Here is a 20,380-nt window from a genome sequence, read left to right as displayed (position 1 = left end):
GAGTTCCATGTAGTGGAGACTACAAAGTCATACTTGCTCCTAAATAATCTTTTTTTATAAAAAAGTGAATAACACCTAATTTTAAGAACAAATTTGGAGACAAATTTTTGTTTTTTAAAATTATACAGAGATTTGAGTTCAACTTTAATAAAAAAAAAAAACAAAACAGACAAACTGGATCAGAAAAGTGATGTGATTTTAAACAGAACAATTTTCATCAATGTTTGAACAACACAATGTAGATGAAAATATGTAGAAAACTTATCAGTAACAGAAAAAAAATAAATAAAAGGTAGATTTAAAAAAATAAAAAAATACTTTTTGATTTTTTCTAAAAATTTTTAAGTATCAAAATGGTTCCTTAATAAAGCTGCAAACATTTCTTCAAAGCAGTTGTTCAGTGTGGCTGCCACTCTGTTCAATGTATAGTTTAACTTGGTGAATGCTAGTATAATTCTACTACTTAATTATTAGAATACCTATTCTAATAATCTTATATCTTATAGAATGTCTATTCTGCTTGTATTGGCACACAAGAAGAATTGATACATCAGACAGTAGAAGCTGGAGCTACTATTAGGAATAATAATGATGCTAGTCTAATAGCATCATTATTATTCCTAATAATAGCTTCAGTTTCTACTGTATGATGTATCAATTCTACTTGTGTGCCAATACAAGCAGAATAGACTAACCGACTCCATCCAACAAAGTAAAAAGTCTGGCTGCCATGAGATCAGGAGATTGAGGTGGCCATTTTACTACTCCGCATCAACCAATCCATTGCTTATTAAATGTGTTATTTAAGTGATTCATTCACATCACAACAGGTGCGCCATCATTGAAAAACCACATTTGCAAATGGAATATCTTCCAAGAGTTCCACCACATTTTTTTGTAAAAAATGCCAGTTCTGCTCTCCATTTTCGTTTCTTGAAATGAAAGGGTTCCCCTTTCATTCATAACCCTCGACTTTTTTCCTTTGCGTACTCCATAGTAGTATAAAACTCGCTAGGACTGTGTTAATACCCACCGGGTTGGTCTAGTGGTGAACTCATCATTGCAAATCAGCTGATTTCAAAGTCGAGAATTCTAAGGTTCAAATCCTAATAAAGATTAAAATCCTAATATTTTCATTATTTTTATTTATTGATTTGAATACTAGATCATGGATGGCGAGCTAAAACTCTCTAACGAATTGTTTTCAGACCTATGTTTATAAATGTTTTTTTCTTATTTTTGGCTATAGAATCATCTCCCGAGAGATTGCTGTGAAATTTGAAATTATTCTGTGTAATAGATATAAATGAAACATTTTTCCGTCAAAAAATAACATCTTGGACTTTCTCATCAGTTACAAACTTTCTTATCTTAGTCATTATAAAACTTAGTATTATTTTATTTATAACACAAAACTTTCTGTTTAATTATGTTTTAGAATGGTACATTAAAAATTATTGACCGTAAGAAGCATATATTCAAATTATCCCAAGGAGAATATATAGTGCCTGAAAAAATAGAAAGTATATATTGTCGAAGTCAATATGTGCACCAAGTGTTTGTGCATGGAGAGTCGCTTAAAGTAAGTTCATAAAAATACTTTTTTATAAGAAATGTATGTGAGGTTTAATTTTGCCTGTCAAAAAAATAATAATAAACAACCCTGGACATCTCAATCATTTTTAATAGTGGTATTATAATTCTCAGTTTATTTTCTGTAACTAGAACAGAAAATATTTGTAAAGGTTATGCATCAGTTATAATGAGCTACAAAAATGATAAGAGTAAATCTGAATAATGGAAACTAGCACAAGTAGAAGACGGTGAAGTTTCCCTCTTTGTAAACTAAGGATTTGAAAGTGGGAAGAAACTATAAATGCAAATAATGGCTTTGTGACAATTATTTGCTCAAAATGAATGTGTGGAGTTATTATGAATTAAATTAGAAGAAGCTTACTGTTATATTGACATAGTTTAAGGATAGACGTATCTGTGTAAGTTCCAAAGATAATCATAACATAAATACAAAAAAAAGATTTTTTAATATTCTTCTGACATCGTCTTTGTTTATTACCTTCTGAAGTCACTTCATCAAGGAGCAATGTCAGTAGATACTGTAATTGATAATATATTCAAAACTATTGCCAAATTATTCGGCTAATATACTGTGTGTCCACTATACATTTAAAGTATGAATAAAATATATAAATATTTATAATTAATTTATTTGTATATAACAATTATATTTATATAAGTTATACATCATTTATAAATACTAATTAATAAGTAACAAAATTACATTCACAAAATTTTATATAATTATAAAAATTATCCTCATTCATATTTGTACATTAATATAATTAAATTATTTTCAGTCTTGTATAGTTGCCATTGTTGTGCCTGAAGTAGATGTGATTAAGTGTTGGGCTTTAGAAAATAAAATTCCTGGTACACTTTCAATACTCTGTGCCAATCCTGAAGTTAAAAAATTAATAATGGATGATATGATATCATGGGGCAAAGAAGGAGGTCTAAAATCATTTGAACAGGTAAATCAATTTATACTATTAAAAAAACTCGCTATATTTTTTTGTTGAATACATTATTCTAGTAATGGTGTCAGTTTTCCCATAATAACTAATATCTTGTTTTTTGAACAGAATATTTTTGCAGAATGCTTCTACTTCTACAATCAAAAGTACTCTTTGAAATAACAAGTTAATACTGGTCATTATTTAGTGCAAATTATAATAGCTACAAAACAAAGGAAAAAGATGATACAAATTTTTTTTAACTTTTCTTGTAGCCAACAATAAAGATTGAAAAACCATAAAAATAGAAATATTTTATAGTCTCTTCTTAAAGGTATCTCTTCTAGGAGATCTCTCTTAAAAATCTCAACCTTGAATTCATGTTCTGTACACTTTGAAGTAGCATTTTCTGTTTATTAAACCATGAAATATATTTATGTATTTGGCATGAGAAATTTAAATTTACCATTAAAAATCTACTATTACCATTTTAAAATACAGTTTGAAAAATCATTATTAGTAATTTATCTTCAATGAATTTGAACTATCATATTATTTGAAAAAACATTGTCACAAGTGAAGTATTATGACTTAAGATACAATAATTTTTACTTTACAGAGGCAAATTTTATTTGGAATATTAATTACAGCAAATCGAATATTCTAACAGCAAACAGGTTATTTTATTGCTGTAGGTAGATCAGATACAAGCTACTTAGAAAACCAAAAGTAGATTCAGTAAACATATGAAGGCTACCCAAAAATTAGCTACAAAATACTTCCAAAAAGTAGCTTAAGTAATATGAAGAAGTGGGTTGGTTGTTGGTAGTCTGATTAAGTATACATCAAGCTGCGCTACTTCAAGGGCAGAGACTCATCTCGTTGATTTTCTACAAGTGTGATGCTATACAAAATACAGCTAGTTGTGAAGTGAGATCGGTTATTTGATTTCTTTTGGAAAAAACTACAAACCCATAGAGATATATCATTCTGACCCCGTAGGGGAAGACCAGCCTCCGTTCCAAGCCCTTATAGGCTTTACCGGAGGTCATCTTCGAAACCTCGGCTTTTGACATATTCCAGTCAGCCTTGACCAGAATGCCACAAGTGACATTCCCATCTGTGTACTACTGTTTAATGAACTCAAAACAAAACACATCTCACAGAGTCTTAAGCAACTGAAAATACCTAACTAAACAAAGAAATTGAACTACTTACCCGTAGAAGGTAAAAGTGAGTTCAGTAAACAACACGGAACAATAACAACACAATAACCTCAAAACAAAACAAAGGACAAGAACAACAACAAAAGCATAATTTATAAAACAAAACATCAACAAAAATAGAATAAAAAAGAAAAATCCAAGCAGAGCTCTAGATCCCCTCAGCAATTCTTTACTTTGCTAAGTACACTATAAAACTCTCCACTATTACCCATTTGGCCTGGCTCCTCCAGTTTATACAGAGATCCAATGCAGACCCGATAAGATCAAGATGGTCTCTGTATGCATTAACTCGTACTTTGAGCAATCATAAAGAACATGGTAGGTGTTGTCCAATTGTCCATCCTGAGGACACATCCCAGAATCTAACAGACCAAATTTCTGCAGTCTGTCCCTAAAAGTACCATAGCCGGAAAGAAATTGCATCACATATTTATTAGGGTATACCCAAGAGGCGTCCTGCAAACCAACAATATTTGGAGAGAGATCATGTGTATAACGCCCACCATCTGTCCCATTCCATCCGGCCTGCCACAAGGGATTGCCATGTTCAATTTCTTGAAATTTATCTCAAGTCAATTCACCAGACTTCTTATAAACATACCACTGCTGCTTCAGACGCAATATTGGTTTCACGCCTGCAATCACCAAGACTGCCTCCCGTGAAATAGTATGGTAACCACCCGTTGCCGTTAACAATATTAGGTGTTGAGCCCTTAATATGTCCCGATAACTTTTATATTTTAGCCTATCCGCCCAAATAGGCACCATGTATAGCATAATAACCTCACACACACCTTTTTACAGATGCTCATAGCCTTAAAGTTAAGACCCCAATCAGGATTGACCACAGGTCGAATACCAAAGAAGGCATTGCAGGCTCTCTCCGTGACGTATTGAAGGTGCTTCTTAAATTGCAGTTTCTCATCAAGAAACACCCCAAGGTATTTTTGAACTTGAAAATACTTTAAACCCTGGCTTGCCATTGAAACACAGACACGCCGACTCTGCCAAAGGCCTTTGAGGAGCATCATTGTGGTCTTTCCTGGGCTAAACATCAACACCGACCAGTGTTCAACCAGCAGGAGCCCATCATCAGTATAAGCCATGATGCAATACTTACTGGGCAACCTCAGCCGCAGGAGAGAATCAAACCACCACCCACAGTAATGGACCCAACATGCTGCCCTGGGGACATCCCTTAGACAGCGTCTTGCCAACCTCATGGCTGCCCTCACGGAGCAGCACATCCCAATGACTGAAGTAACTTTGCATAACTTGCAGTTCACTTACAGTACATTCTCTTTTTTTGAAGTAGGTAAATAGCAGAAGGCCACCATAATATATTAAATGCTCTGGAAATGTCCAGGAAAATCCCCAGGACATATTTTGTCTCACTGGTTGTTATCACACTCATTACACGAAGTATGGCTTGCTCTTTTCTGGGATGAAACCCATACTGATTCTCCAACAACAATCTTTGCGATGTTTACCTCTCATTTATACACAGATGCAGAACCTTCTCTAAGACCTTGCCAATAACCGTAAATAATGTCAGAGGCCTATACGACAAACTAACAGCAGGATCCTTGTCGCCACCTTTAAACAACAATTTCACAATTCCCTTTTTCCAACACACAGGGAAGTATCCTCCAAACAACAATTTACTAAATACACGTGTGACAGCTCTCACACTCACCCCAGCTGAGCGAACAAGAAGCTCCGCCATTATTCCATCAAAGCCTCAGGCCTTACCTAAACTACAGATAGCATGACACACCTCAGCCTCGGTGATCTCCAAGGACACTGTACCCCTGTGGAACTGAGCAACTTCTTGCCACATCCACAGATGGTACGTGGTCTTTCCAGCTTCATTATCATCAGGCAGTAAATCGTCTAGTAATTTGTATAAAATCTCAGATGTATCTGAAATTACACTGAACCTGGTAGAGAGAGCAGACAGAAGAACGCCCTTTTGTCATTTGTGTTCCAAGACCCTATATACTACGCCCCAGAGATCCCTGTTCATCTGCTCATGAACAAAGGAATGCCAGGAGTCCCTTTTCGCAGTTTGGACAGGAACTACACAATGTTTATTGGAAAAATTTTATGATGAAGGTGCAGTGAAGTGAGTGAGGCAGTGGTATATCATGTTTAAAAATAGCCACTCAAATGTTCACAATGGAAAAACGATATGGCTGCTAGTATTCTGTCTGATGAACTGGTAGCAAAGGTGATGAAAGATTTACATTTATCAGTGTTTTATAATTACAGAACTTTCAGTTTAGTTTCTGAAAATTTTTATAGCCTTTTGCATGAAATCATGATAAAAAACTTGGTTACCATAAGTTTTGCACTCGATGGGTTCCAAAACTTCTTTCAGAACAACAGTTCTCTGGTAACAACAGATCAAGAGAAAAGAGTTTTGTTGAATTCATGGAGTGTGGTCCTACAATAATTGTAGAAGTGTATCAAGAAACCCTACAAAAGCTATAAAGAGCAATCCAAAACTAGTGATATGGCATGTTAACTTTTGGGATTTTCTTCATCCATGACAATGCATGTCCGCACACAACTCACTGTGCTCAAGAACTTTTGGTAAATTTTCAATCAACCTGCATACATTCCAGATCTGGTACCAAATAATTACTATTTGTCCCCTCACATGAAAAACTGACAACTAAGCACTTTCAAGATGACAAGTCTCCAGGAAGATGTCACTGAATAAAAGTTATATAAATTTTTATTAATGAAGTCAAAGTCAGCAAAATGTTTTGATGAAGTGATTCAAAAACTCATCCACAGTTATGTGGATGAGTTTTGTTTGTATTATGTCCCAATTTATTTGGTATCTTTGTAGAAAAGTAGTTTAAGTATGTTTTTTTTCAAATTGTACATAACTTTTATTCCAATGGCTGCTGTTTTTTATGCAAAAATGTAAGTTACTTTCTGGGCTGCCCTTGCATGTATATATATATATATATATATATACTTAACATGAATATACTTAACATTTGTTATATATATATACGTATATATCTTTCTATAGATATTTAGAAAGATTTATACTTTATTGCTAGGGAAAGTAATAAATGTTAAGTATATTCATTTTCGCAGACACATTCAACTTGCTGGTTAATATTCAGCTACACAACACAAATTTGATATATTAGTGGAAAAAAACCATAAAAGTATCACACAACATCAATGGCAAATCTATGACAAACGCTCCACTGAACAATATGATGTTAAGGGATCCTGTTTCCATTGAAACTTAATTCATCCGTCAGTGGAAGAGGTAATCTTTCTTACTTTTTGGTGAATTTTCAGGCAAGATCTCAAAGGAAATTGGTATATGTGATTACTATTAATTTAGAAAATCCTCAATCATCTCATGAAGGTAAGAAGGTGAGATTTAAAACTGTTATAGGTGTTCAAATCTCTGAGATATTCAAAAACCATTATATTGTTTAAATTTCAGGAAAAGATATTGTATTTAGCATGAATGAAGAGAATAAGAAGCATCATGTAGAAATCTGCTGATTTGATCAAGCTGCAGTTACATGAATAACTATAGCTAATATGTTGTAGTACTAACTGATCATAATGGTTGTTTCAATCTGGATCTGATCTGTTTCAATCTGATTGGATCATAGCTGATCCAGTCTGTTTTCAGCCTGTTTTCCTATGGCATAAATAATCAGTCATGAAGCAAAATTGGCATCAAAATGATAAAGAATTGTAAAATAATCAATAACAAATTTTAATTTTGAGATATAAACGTATATTCATGATTACAGTAAATACAGATTTCTGATGACTTACTACTCATCTAGTGTGGGAATTTTTCTTAAGTGCAAAAAAATATACTTCAACGATCTAGTTACTGTCTGAAGTATATATTTTTGTGGATCTCAAAAAAATTTAGAAATCAGTACTGCACCAGGTCATGTTTATATACATGTATGTATGAGTAAGATTTTTTTGTCCTCTCTACTGGATGAAAATCTTAACCGATTTTGAAAAAATTTGGTGGGGGTGATGTAAACCTATTGGAAATAGACCCTTATTGATCTTCAAGCACCCAGTTCACAGAAACCATAGTTACAAAACAAAAAAAAAGGTGTCGTTGGGTAAGTTTTCAGTTTTTTTATTCTACTATTACGCACTATTTAATTGTGCACTTAAGCTAATACTTTCATGAAATCTACTGCTCCATTTGAGTAAACATCAAATATTAAGCAAATAATTTTAAAATGTATTGCATAATAAACATTATTTTTAAAATTATAGCAGCAATAATACAGACAAATATACAACATAATTATCTTAATATTTAAAATAAAAAAAGTATTAAAAAGTATTTTAGAAAAAGCTTTGGTAAAATGTACTTGCAATAAAACTATGTGCCGCAATGTAGCATATTTGATTTATACTTAAATGGAGCTGTAATTTTCACAAAAGCATAAGATTAAGTGGATGATTTAATTCAGTGGTGACAGGTAACAAAGAAGATCATCCTTTTTTGAGGTTAGTTATGTGTAACTCAAGAATACCTCAACCAACTTCCTCAAATTTTCACATACACAACTTCAGATACCGTATTATAGCATATCTAATTTCAATAAAACTGATTTATTAGTTTTGAAATTTCAACCCATAAAATTTTATACATAGGCCTATATATATAAAACATAAGGAAATCCCAACAAGTGAATGGTATTTTAATACTCTCAAACCATAAAGAAAAATTCATCTTCACCCCCACTCACACCATGCGACAGACAGCAATACCATACTTTTCTTTGAAAACTCAGTAAAAAAAAGTAATTACATTGAAAAAAATCTAGTTTCGCTAGAGTACTTAAGTTTTTTCAATAATCCAAAATGGGATCTAGTATGAAAGAAAGGGATTTAGAGTCCAAAAATCAGTTTTGAAGTTTTAATTGTTCTGAACACATGATATTAACATAACATGAAATAGAAAAAAACATGAAAACAATATTATTTTTAAAAATCATTACAGCAGTGCAACATCCTTTCTTAACCAAAAGCAACAGGGTTTATTTTCTGTGTAGTGACAGTAAGCTATGCAGGATTAAACACTAAGCCTCAGCAATAACAAAACATACTCATCATAAACCTAACTTCATTTTATTAAAGATACATCAAAGAACATTGGTAAATTCTTTTCCACTGACAATCTTCTTCTTTGATCTCTAGCTGGTGGACTGAAGGGAGCAGCTGGCGTCACAACCAATACGCTGCTGTGGGTGCCAAAGGATTCTGAACTTGGCTCACAATGCTTTTCCGTGATTTACGGTCTGTAGGAATGATACTGGCCCAGTCGAGGTCAGTTTGCCAATTCCTCAGGTCATCTGCAACTTGTTCTATCCAGGTTTTCTTTGGCATAGATGTTTGAATTTTCCACTGAGTAGGATGTTGCTTACAGAGCAGTCTGTGTTCAAACGATCTGGATCCATCTAGCACACATAACCAAACCATCTCAGCCTCTGTGTTTGGATCTGCTCTTCAACTGTTGGTTGCTACCTGCATCTGGATCTGATGACTTCATTTCCGATATGGTTGTAAAGTAGATCTGTATGTTCTGGCGCAGGCAGTACATTTGGAAAACCTCTAGCCAGTTCAAATCTGTTTGGAGGAGGGTCCAAGTTTCTGATCCATAGAGGAGAATTGGGATAAGTGTGTTGAAGAGGCGGATTTTTGTCTGGATGTAATGTTTGTCTGCTTCCATAAGCATCATTTTAGTGAGGCAAAAACTGTAGCTGTCTGCCCAATCTTAGCATGGATTAGCTGTAGATACCACTTTCTTTTCTTGGACCAACGATCCGAGATATTTGAATTCTTGGACTTGTTCGATCTGAGCTTCTCCAAGGTAAACAATGTACTGTGAGCCATCAGTTGTTAGTATCTTCGTTTTATCAACATTGATCCTCAGTCCAAAGGACTCTGCTATACTAGAGATCTCATACAAAATATCTGTGACCACTGTTAGCAAATGTGGCGCTGTTGTCTGCAAACATCAGTTTGGTTGGATAGTGATCCTTAACATATTGTACTCCACGCCTTCCTGCAAATGCTGTCCTCATTATAGCATCAGTTACAATGTTGAACAGCAGCAATAACAGGGGGATGGACATCCCCCTAGCAAACTCCTGTTTGAATGGAAAATGAATCAGATAATTTGTTTCGGATTTGCACACAGCTGGTTGATTCATTGTATGATGCTTGGAAAAGGTGAATGGTTTCCTGGAGGGTACATATTCAACTTTCAGTGCATTCCACGGTGCCGACCAGTCAAATGCTAACTGAAAGTCAATGAACACAATAACTGTTTGTATTCCACACTGATTCTTTCTTCCATCAGCTGACGGAGGACGAAGATCTGATCACAGCAGCCACGATGTGGCCGAAATCCAGCTTGCTCTTTCACAGCTCGTCTGTTCACAGTGTTTCTGCAGTCAAGTTAAATTACCTTCATGAAAACTTTGGTAATGATTGAAAGGAGGCTGATGCCACGGTAGTTTTTGCAATCTTGACTGTCCCCGTTTTTATGGATTGGTATGATGATGGCTATCTTCCAGGTGGAAGGTACTCTGTGAGCCAGATCAACTAAAGTAGAATGTGGCTTCATTGAAGCAGAATGTCCCCCCCCGAGCTTCGATCACCTCTGCTATGACCTCATCCATTCCAGGTGCTTTGCCATTCTTCAACGACCTTATTGCTGCTTTAACTTCTTCAATCGTTGGTTGGTCATAGTTTAATGGCATTGCTGGTGCATCAATTTGTGGCGGAGCTGTGGAAGATCCTTGTGAAGGATTGCGTTTGTAGTGTTCTTGGAAAAACTTCTTCCAGCACTGTAGCCGTTCATTTGGTGATCGCACAAAGGATCAAACCATATTTCAGATGTTGTCGTTGGTTGATTTTGTCTTCCCGCTTAACTTTGTGAGTGTGCAGTACAGAGTATGGTACTCGTGCTTGGATGCAGCTTCTTCAAGGTCAGCTGCTATCTCATTCTATGCCTCCGAGAATTCTTTCATTTTGCGTCGGACATCTTTGTTTAATTGCCAATAGCATTCATAGTTGGTCAGTTTTACTTGTTTCCGTTTTTCCACCATGTCCAGACACCGATCTGAGATCCATGGCTCCATTCTGTGGCAGATATTAGGGCACTATAGTTTGACACAATCCATATTGGCTTTAGATTCCTGGTTCATCTCATCATCGATATCATTTGTTTTTGCCAGTTGTTCAAATAGATTCAAAAATGCAATCTGGAATTCCTGCTTGCATATGGGATCCAGCATATGTTACCAGTTCAGTCTGGTTGTTTGTGGTGACTTATGCATGGCATGATGAAGACGCAGATGTATTTTGACTCTAACAAGGTAGTGATCAGATCCATAATCTGGTCCTCTCATGAGAGGACCAGATCATCACTTCTGATCATCACTGAAGTGATGATCAGAATCGGGAACTGATCAGAACATAATCCAATACTGCAGACAATGCCAAATGGATTTCGCAAAGTGATCTGGTACTTAAGTAGGTGTTGGAAGATGCTGTTGCCTACAACCAGATTGTTTGATGCTGCAAAGAACAATAAGTGCAAGATATTGTCATTAATGATTCCATGCCCGTAGTTGCCCACTGTTAGCTCCCATCCAAGTCTATTCACACTGACGTGGGCATTGAAATCGCCGGCCACGATGATTATCTCAGTTGTCTGGTTTGAATCCAGCGTGTGTTGGAGCTGGGTGTAGAATATGTTTACTATGTGGGAACATTTGTAATAAGGCCATAGAGATGACCAGGAGTTTTCAACTGAATTATTTATACTGAAAGCCAATTTCGAGGAAGCTGCAAAGTTTTTTAGGGTGATGTTGGGATAGACGCCTATTTGGAGTTAGTAATAGATAAGGAGAATTTTTATAGCCAAATAAATAAAGTTGTTATCCTGAATTCTTAAAGTTCATTCTCATACCTGATTATAGGATTATCATAAAAAGGTATTGAGAAGATAAACCAGCATAATCTCTACAGCTTTAGTCAATGGAAAAGAAAATTCCTCAGTAAGTTACTCAAAATCTGAACTAATGTTACTAGGAGAATGTAAATAAGATTCAGCATTATAGGCAATGTTATTTGTCACTAGAACATTATTAAAATTGAATGCTACTGATAGTTGAAATTAACAATTAAAATATTAATCACATTTGTTAACTTCCTTTAAGATCTTGTCTGAAAAACTTCATTCGTTAAAAAAATTCAAGCCATCTAAGGTGTACTGCTATTGAACCAGACTCCCTTACATCAAATTGTCACTGAACCTATTTGTCTTAAATTTACCACTAACATTGAGTTAGTGATATAACACAGTGTGTTTTTTTCTGTGAATATGAATACATATAATCGGATTAAATTAGAATAAAATGATTCTAGTAATAATGTACGTTTCTTAATTTGCAATCTTAACATCAGCACAATCACAAAAGGAATGTATTTTATTTTATGAACTTAAATAAAAGTTCATTATATTACGATTATATTGATGAATTTTTATTGTTAATTTTGTTGATGACTGTTTTGTTAATATAAAAGCATATATATAATATGATTTCTCAAATGCATGATTGACACTAAGTTTCCTGTTACTACAAACTCTTCTTATAACACTATTAACAACATTAAAGAAAACTTGAGAAATGGAAAATTTTCCAAATATTATGCAGTAGATTTTTCCAGCAATTAATTTGATTTGTATTTTCTTTAAACTTTTCAAAAATGTAATATTGTTTTTTTTTAGGTAAAAGATCTCTATTTACACCCAGATCCATTTTCTATTCAAAATGGTTTGCTCACTCCAACATTCAAATCTAAACGACCAACTCTACGAGCATATTTCAAGCCACAAATAGAAGACATGTACGTTAAACTTGAATAGCAGCATATCAATTCTTTATAGGAACCATAAAATTGTGTGTTGTGACAAATCAAGATTATAATGAATAGTTGACTGATCAAAAGACGCTGTGATTTTATAGTAACTGGAATTTGTGTTTACTGAAAGAAGCAAAATGTAGTTATTACTGAAAGAAGTTCAATTACATAGCTATATGATATATAATTCCATTACCTAATATTTCAAAGTTTAAAATGTTGAAGTCGTACTGATTACTGTTTCAGAAGTCGCTTTATATGTTGCTCTATTTTAAATATAAAAAAAATACAAAAATTCAATGACATCAAAATTTAACAGACTAATTTATATTTTAATATAACATTATTAATCAATGTAGAAAATTAGAGAAGATTATGTAAATCATATCAAAAAAAGAATTTAATTACCCAGCTACTAAAAAATTGTATAATAGTTCTTGTTTTCATATTATTTTCATATGATAATCATATATTTTCATATTGTTTAATTATGTTGTTAAGCATCTAAGATACTTATTCTCATGAGTTCTAGGTCTTGAATATTTTGTTTTTTTTTTTTTTTTGTTAATGTATATATTATTGTACATATGAAATACACTATTCTTATTTCAGTTTGTAGAAATATGAGTTAGTTAAGCAGTACTTGTTCAAATAAACAATACTGTAAAGTTAAAATTGTGATGCATTTAAAGAAAACTTTGTGCATAGACTGAGGCATTTAATAAATATGCAAGTAATAATTATTAAATGTGTCTCCAATTTAAAATAAAGATAAGTAAAATCAATAGAGTTGTTTAAAACCACAATTTTTAAAAATATAAATGATAATGGAAAAATTCAAATATAAATTTAGTTCAAACAGAATGATTAAAATTTTAAATTAAATATTTTAAAAGAATCATTTTAACTATTTTAAAGGGCTATCACATCAAGTTATTTAATGAATGTTTGAAGTCATTGGGGTTTTTAAACAAAAAATGTTTAGTGTCCAAACTACTTTTTCTCCTCTTTATGAGATAAGTAATTTTCCCGATAATGAAATAAGGTGTAACTGTATATATATATATATATATATATATATATATATATATATATAGTATACAGTAATAAACAGAAGTTCTCCAAATATTACTTTTTTTCTAAATTAAAAACTAAAATGAATCCAAGGTTACCTTTCATTAAAAGGAAATATTCATATTTTAAATAATTAAAATGATAGTTAAAAATTTATTAATATGAAATGTTGTAGAGGCATATTTTATCTTTGTTGTTTAATTATGAATTAAATATCAGTTATTTAATTATTTAGATTTTTAAACATTGTTATCATATAAAGAAAAACCTTTCTTTTTCCAATAAAAAAGAATAGTTATAAATGACTGATGGAATTTTTAAGAAAGAAACTAATAACTACTTTGTAGTATAAAATTGAAATGTAATAACTGTGCATTGAAGTAAGTTTGTACTACCATTTTAAGGAAAAATAAATAACTAAATAAAAATATGTTGAAATAAGCAGGCTATTTATTTTATGGCCACTTTCAATACTATGGTATACCAATGTAGAAGATTTTCTTACATAGTTGATTTCTGTATTCTAAAAATGAAGGGCTATAAAAAGGAATTTTATTTAACATGAAGTAAAGTAAATAAAACTCAACAGCACAGAATCATAACGTATGCAATCAATTTGTGAAGAAAGGTAGTCAAACACATTTGTTGCAACTACTAGAAAAATTACAGAAACAGAAAAGTTTCTTTACAGATTTCCCAATAAACTTATTTGAAGAAAACAAAGTGACATTTGATTACAATAGTTAATTTCAAACACCTATTTTGAAAAAATATCTTCATTAGTGAAAACTATAAGCTTAAATAAAGTTAATCTAAGTTTGTAATAAATCAGGTAAACTTGATAAGTCAGTAATTTTTTTTTAAACAGTCATAAAATAAAAGTTAACCACACATTATCATGATTACCAACAATAATATAACTACTATGAGTTATTTAAATTAAAATATGAATAGTCCTGTTCATTCTGCTTCAAAATAAATATTTTTGTAAGATTGGTTTTGATATTTCTGTTTACAAACAAACCTGCTAGATTATGTCTATCGATTCCCTTGCATCAAAGAATAATATTCCTGTGGCAAGTCATTGTAACCGCATCCTATTTTTATAAATAAACAGAGGGACAGTGTTTTTTACAGGACAATCAGTGCACAAATGTAATTAATCGTGACAGAGGCTAGCTTGATCCTCTCCATGCTAACACCAACTTTTTCACAAATTCTGGGCAATACAGATAACATGTACAAGGAGTTTATGGTCCTTTCTACTAGATACAAAAACTGGCAATTTAATGATTGATGCGATGAACATAAACAAATACAACAAAGTTAATGACCTCTATTACAACTAACAATTAAAAATTTTCTGAATCACAGGCCAAGGAAACAGACTGATTAAGAAACAAAATGAATTATGGCATTAAAATGTAAAAAAAAAATTAACTTAAAAAAATTCTTTATCACAATTCTAGTAATTAAAATAAAGTAAATCACCAGAAAATATAACAAAATGAAGAACTTTTCTTAATAAAAAGTTACAAAACATTAATACTACACATTTTACATAGAGATATTAATCTACATCACTCATAATGTTCATATCTGTTCACAGCAACTATTAATATCACCCAAATTAAAATAAATAATTTTTTATTATTATTTTTTTTAATTTGTTCAATTTTTCCCAAATGCAATAGCTTTATTATAATATTTTTTTTCCTGAAGCTAATTGCTCATTTATGATTTTCACCTATTCTCATAATTACAATATATTTGTTACTAGCCTACATGTTAACAACACAAGTGAATTAAAATTATATTCATTTAAAATATATTACAACCATACCAGCTTCACAAAAAACCTACTTCACTGTTAGTGTTGTTTATAATGCACGATTCAATATCCTTAATGCACTTTTGTACTAAAATTCTTTCCTCCCAATTTAATCTGAGACAAGATTATTGCATAATTTTTCAATTCATTCGTCACCTTTATTTAATTATGGTGATACATACAGTAAAAATTATTTGTATCACTGTTATTTAATTTGAGTTGGTAAAGGATTAGACTACAATCTTATATTAGAGTGTTATCTATAAAAATATTAGGTATCTTAAAATAATGTTACTTTTAAGGTACAACACTGTGTTCCTTGGTTTCTAAGAAGTAACCAAGAAACAAAAATCAATGGCTTTTATATGATCCTTCATAACTATAATCTACTTTAATTTTAGAATTCATTTTTTTCCATTCAACCTAAGTTTACTCATAATGTTAAGTTGAACAACATCCAGGTGAATGTTTCTGTTTCTCTTGTAACATTTTAATTATTCTTTTGCTCAGTTACAAATAATTATCTAAAATCGATCTACCTACTTAAGGGCTTTGTTTTAAATTTTATTTCATTTCTAAATAGTTTTACTTCCTCAAATGGTATTCTTATTTTTTCAACTGCTATGAAATTAAAATTTAGGAGTAAATAACTTCATGAAACTGTATGATTTTGAATACTCAGTTACATAAAGACACCAATTACTTTGTAAGAATTTACAATATCTTCTTAACTTGTCTCATTAACTTCTTAACCTACAAAAAATTCAGTAAATGGAATCAGACAGAATTCATAGTCAACACTCAGGCTGAATATAAACATCTTTTACAATAATGCAAATAAATTTCATGTTTTTAAAAATAAGAAATAATCATATTTTTTTAAGAATCTCATAACTCTGCAGATATGTTTTTTAGTATTAACTTGTTGTGGTGAAGTATTAACTTCACCAGGATTTAAGTTTGGACCGCATTTGATATTTTATCTAAATTTTCCTTTCTTTTTTTATATACAAAAATATAACTTTACAAGCCAATGACAATTAATAAAAATAAAATGAAACCCTTTCTATCTACCTTTTTGTCACTCACATTTGAAGCATAAGCATAAACAACTATAGATACATTAATATCAATCTTTCAATTTTTTTTTTTAAGTATACATTTTGGGCACTAAACTCTTTGGTAATGTTGTTCCTATGTTAAATAAAATGCTGTACTATATTTAGCAATATTAGAAATTAAAAAGCAATATAAATAAAATAATTTAGATTCATCATTCATTAAAAAAAATAATTTTATTTCATAAAAGTATTTCACAAAAACATTTTATCAATAATTTTTATATTTATGTCCCCATCAACCTTTTCATTAATAGTATTTTATCAAAATGTAAAATAAACTAGAATTAAAAATGTGTAAATAACATGTAAATATAATCTTTCTTATGACAAATAATTATTATTTTCATAAGTAAACTATCATGTGGCAATAGTTATGGTAGTTACAGTTTTAATATCATTTTATTTAGATATTGTATTAATCAATACAGTTTCTGATAATATAAATAACTTTTAACTCTAATAAAAATTACCATTAATTCTTCATTCGTAGGTACAACTTGGTACAAAACACATCTTCTGAAATAATTTTTGTATGTAATTAAAATTTATTAATATTTTACATCCTACTTTTTTACTCTAGTTATCTGTAAGCATTCTCATGCAGACTATAATGGATTTGACTTTTCAAGGGCTGACAATACAAAAAGGAAACTATTGTTTGATACTCACAGGTTTTTATTATATTCAAGTTACACTGTTATAAATAACAGTCACTTTGCACACCTGTACAATCTTTTCTTATGTAGTATTTCAAAAACTGTATTTTTTCAAAATAACATCCAGCATCATAATAATATTCATAATCTAACAAAAATTACGTAATAAAAACTGTGACAGTTTAGAATAATATTACTCAAAAGTAGCAGCCTGTTCTACAAACTGATGCACATATATATTATGTTTTCCCTACTTCTTTACTGTATGTACAGAGCAATGGTTGTCGATCAAACAAGACTAAAATTAATGATGATGGTTTCAGGATCTTGTTCAACAATAGAATTTTCTGTAGTGCTGAAATAATAATTCCAAAAGATAGGCTGATAATAAAAATCCAAATATTGCATATATTTTTAAATTCACTAATAATACATTTTGAATAAGCAATGAGGTATAAGCAAATATTCCAAAATGATCTATAAGTCACTTTTACAAAGTGATTAAAGAAAGCTCAAAGATAAAGAAAACAAATGAGGGTTCTTTATCAGAAAGGAATATATGTTTTTCAACTTTCTGAAATATTTTTTTCAAAATTGGGTCGGTTTAGATAAGAATTATAAAGACATAAATATGTTTTCTTGTAACTTGTTTCTAACAAAAACAATAATCAAAAGTTCAAATAATGTTGCCATTTCTTTATTCCCATGAAGAATTTGATTACTCTGGCACTTCAAATAAAAAAACAGACAGAACAATTTATGACCTAACCATTCCTTTTAATTTAAAGTTTGATTGTTCAATATTATGGCACTTTTTTATCACTCCAATCTTTTTTTAAACATTTCTTATCAAACATCTACACTATTGCACAAAGTTAATTGTAAAAATAATTTTCTAGAAGTATCTATAATTCCTTCCACGTTTTCACAATCTCTTAATTAGAAACTGTGCCCCAAATTTTCATTCCACAGGACTCGATTATAGAAATTATCTGAAACAAGGCATATCAAAATCATAAGATATGGACAGCTTCCACCTAAAAATCTCAAGGTAAGAGTATTGTGCTTTAAAATGTGGGGACAAAGCTTTTATTTTATCTATATACACAATACTTAACCCTTTTGTTTATGCATTTCACCCTAACTTATAACTATAACTATTTTTCTTTCTAAAACATTTCATACTGAAAATGGTATGGTTCTGAAATAACAATTTCAGAAAATTCTGGAAAATACCTGTTAATCCTTAAAACTTTCTACACTAACTCAAATTAACAATTACTGTAATAAAGGAAGAATATCAATTTTTTGTTAAAACATTCTTTCCAAAAATACTTTTTTGGAATTTTATCTTTATATATTTGGTTTATTTTCTTTTAAAAAGAAAATAACTTTTTTCTTTTTTGTCTTTTTCTTATTTCAATTACTGCATAGAGGATTGAACATTTTTCTACATTTTCTAAGTATAACAATAGTCTTTTTTTAATATAAGTTTGTTATTATTCTTTTAATTAACATTAATCTAAATGTGTGTATCTACATTTGGATTAATCTGCCTTGGTTGGATGATTGAATATGTTCACAGATTAATTTTGTGCACATTATTTCTTTTCTTTTACTAAAAAATGTAATTTTTACTTAAACAATTTATTTTAATTTTCTTTCATTGATTGTATCTAATCAAGAAGCAGTAAAGAGTATTATAAACATCGAAAACTGCTATTTTTAGAAAAAGTTTGATAATTCATCAGTAAGTTACACTTAACAAGAATTCATTATTAGTATCTTGGTATTAAAACATAAAAATGCTATTTTAAGATTCCAAAAAAGTTATGCTTTCCAGTGAGTCTAATTAATTGAGAATAACTTTTCTAAGTGAATCATTTCTAAAGTCATTTCATTTCCCTCATCAAAATATGCCTAAGAAAGCTTGTAACACCTAGCTATGAAAATGAAATATTTATTTGTTACATTTCCTCAACAATCACAAAAACAAATGAGTGCCTCGATTTTTTTTTTGTGGAACATTTTATGTATGATAACATTTTTAAGATAACATGTACAATACTTAATCTTTAGATCTAACTGAAATTACAGTCTTATTGCCAACAACAATGTACATAATACCTTCTAAAGCTTAATAATTATTGAATTTTAATCAAGCCTTGCAGTATTTGCAAATTGCTGTTTTTAGAAAATTAGGAAAGAAAATATTCTATTAACTGCAAAAACAAACACAGTATCTTTAAAAGTTTTTCACTGAATGCAAAAAGAAGAATGCTATATAAGATTTTTGTATAAGTCCATAACAACTGCAAATTTTTCTAAACAAATCTCAATGTAATACAACAGCCTAACTTTGACTACTTTAAAATATAAAAAAGTAGAATAACATTATTTTAAAGTGAAATGTTCTTAAAATTTCTAAATAATCAAATCAGTCATGCTGGGTGTACTATCAACTAATAGATGGTGTCATAAGATTTGTTCTAAAAAACCAGTTCCTTGAATTTATTCGGAGTATTTTGAGTAGGTGTGCATGTTTTGTATATATGTGAAAATATATTCATGTATAATTGAAACAGATTGTACATAGTGTTTATTGAAATTTTAAATTATCAAATTTAAATACATAAATTTATATAATGGTTATCATTTATCATTATTTTGTAGAAATATATATTGCAGTTATAGCGTTGAAAAGTTTATTTAAAAAGTTCAATATTTGTTATAACTAATAATTAAAATAAAAGAATAACAATAAGTTTGTTTTTATAATTCAGTACCTTTTATACCTTTACATTCCACTGTTAAAGAACAACCTTGATGGGACTAAGCCATATGATCTAATCAGTTTCATTCTCTCAAAAAGTGATGTAAATTGTTTAGAAGTAATAGTAGCAGAATACAAATTCAAGAACAGTGTAGTTTTATTTTTAAGACAGACAAATTCAAAAGATCAATTACCTCTGTTTTAGTTAAA

At 30.6% G+C, this 20,380-nt stretch overlaps 1 protein-coding gene across 5 annotated transcripts in view; it reads left to right on the top strand.

Moving 5' to 3' along the window:
• The window catches only part of LOC142334265 (long-chain-fatty-acid--CoA ligase 1), a 225,250-nt gene extending 205,089 nt beyond the window's left edge, over window positions 1-20,161 (top strand). For 4 of the 5 annotated variants that reach the window (XM_075382166.1, XM_075382162.1, XM_075382165.1 and 1 more), the window contains 3 exons: window positions 1,439-1,582; window positions 2,376-2,549; window positions 12,582-20,161. In XM_075382166.1, coding sequence (XP_075238281.1) covers window positions 1,439-1,582; window positions 2,376-2,549; window positions 12,582-12,719 — 456 coding nt within the window. In that variant the 3' untranslated portion in view covers window positions 12,720-20,161. Of the gene's footprint in view, window positions 1-1,438; window positions 1,583-2,375; window positions 2,550-2,660; window positions 2,809-12,581 lie in introns of those variants that run through there. The other variant, XM_075382164.1, reaches the window with a different exon arrangement.
• Window positions 20,162-20,380: the final 219 nt, after the last annotated feature.

This window comes from Lycorma delicatula, chromosome 1 (genome assembly GCF_047948215.1).
Source record: "Lycorma delicatula isolate Av1 chromosome 1, ASM4794821v1, whole genome shotgun sequence".
Classification (NCBI taxonomy): domain Eukaryota; kingdom Metazoa; phylum Arthropoda; class Insecta; order Hemiptera; family Fulgoridae; genus Lycorma; species Lycorma delicatula.
Note: the sequence above shows the minus strand (reverse complement) of the source record. Positions and strands in the feature narration are given on the sequence as shown.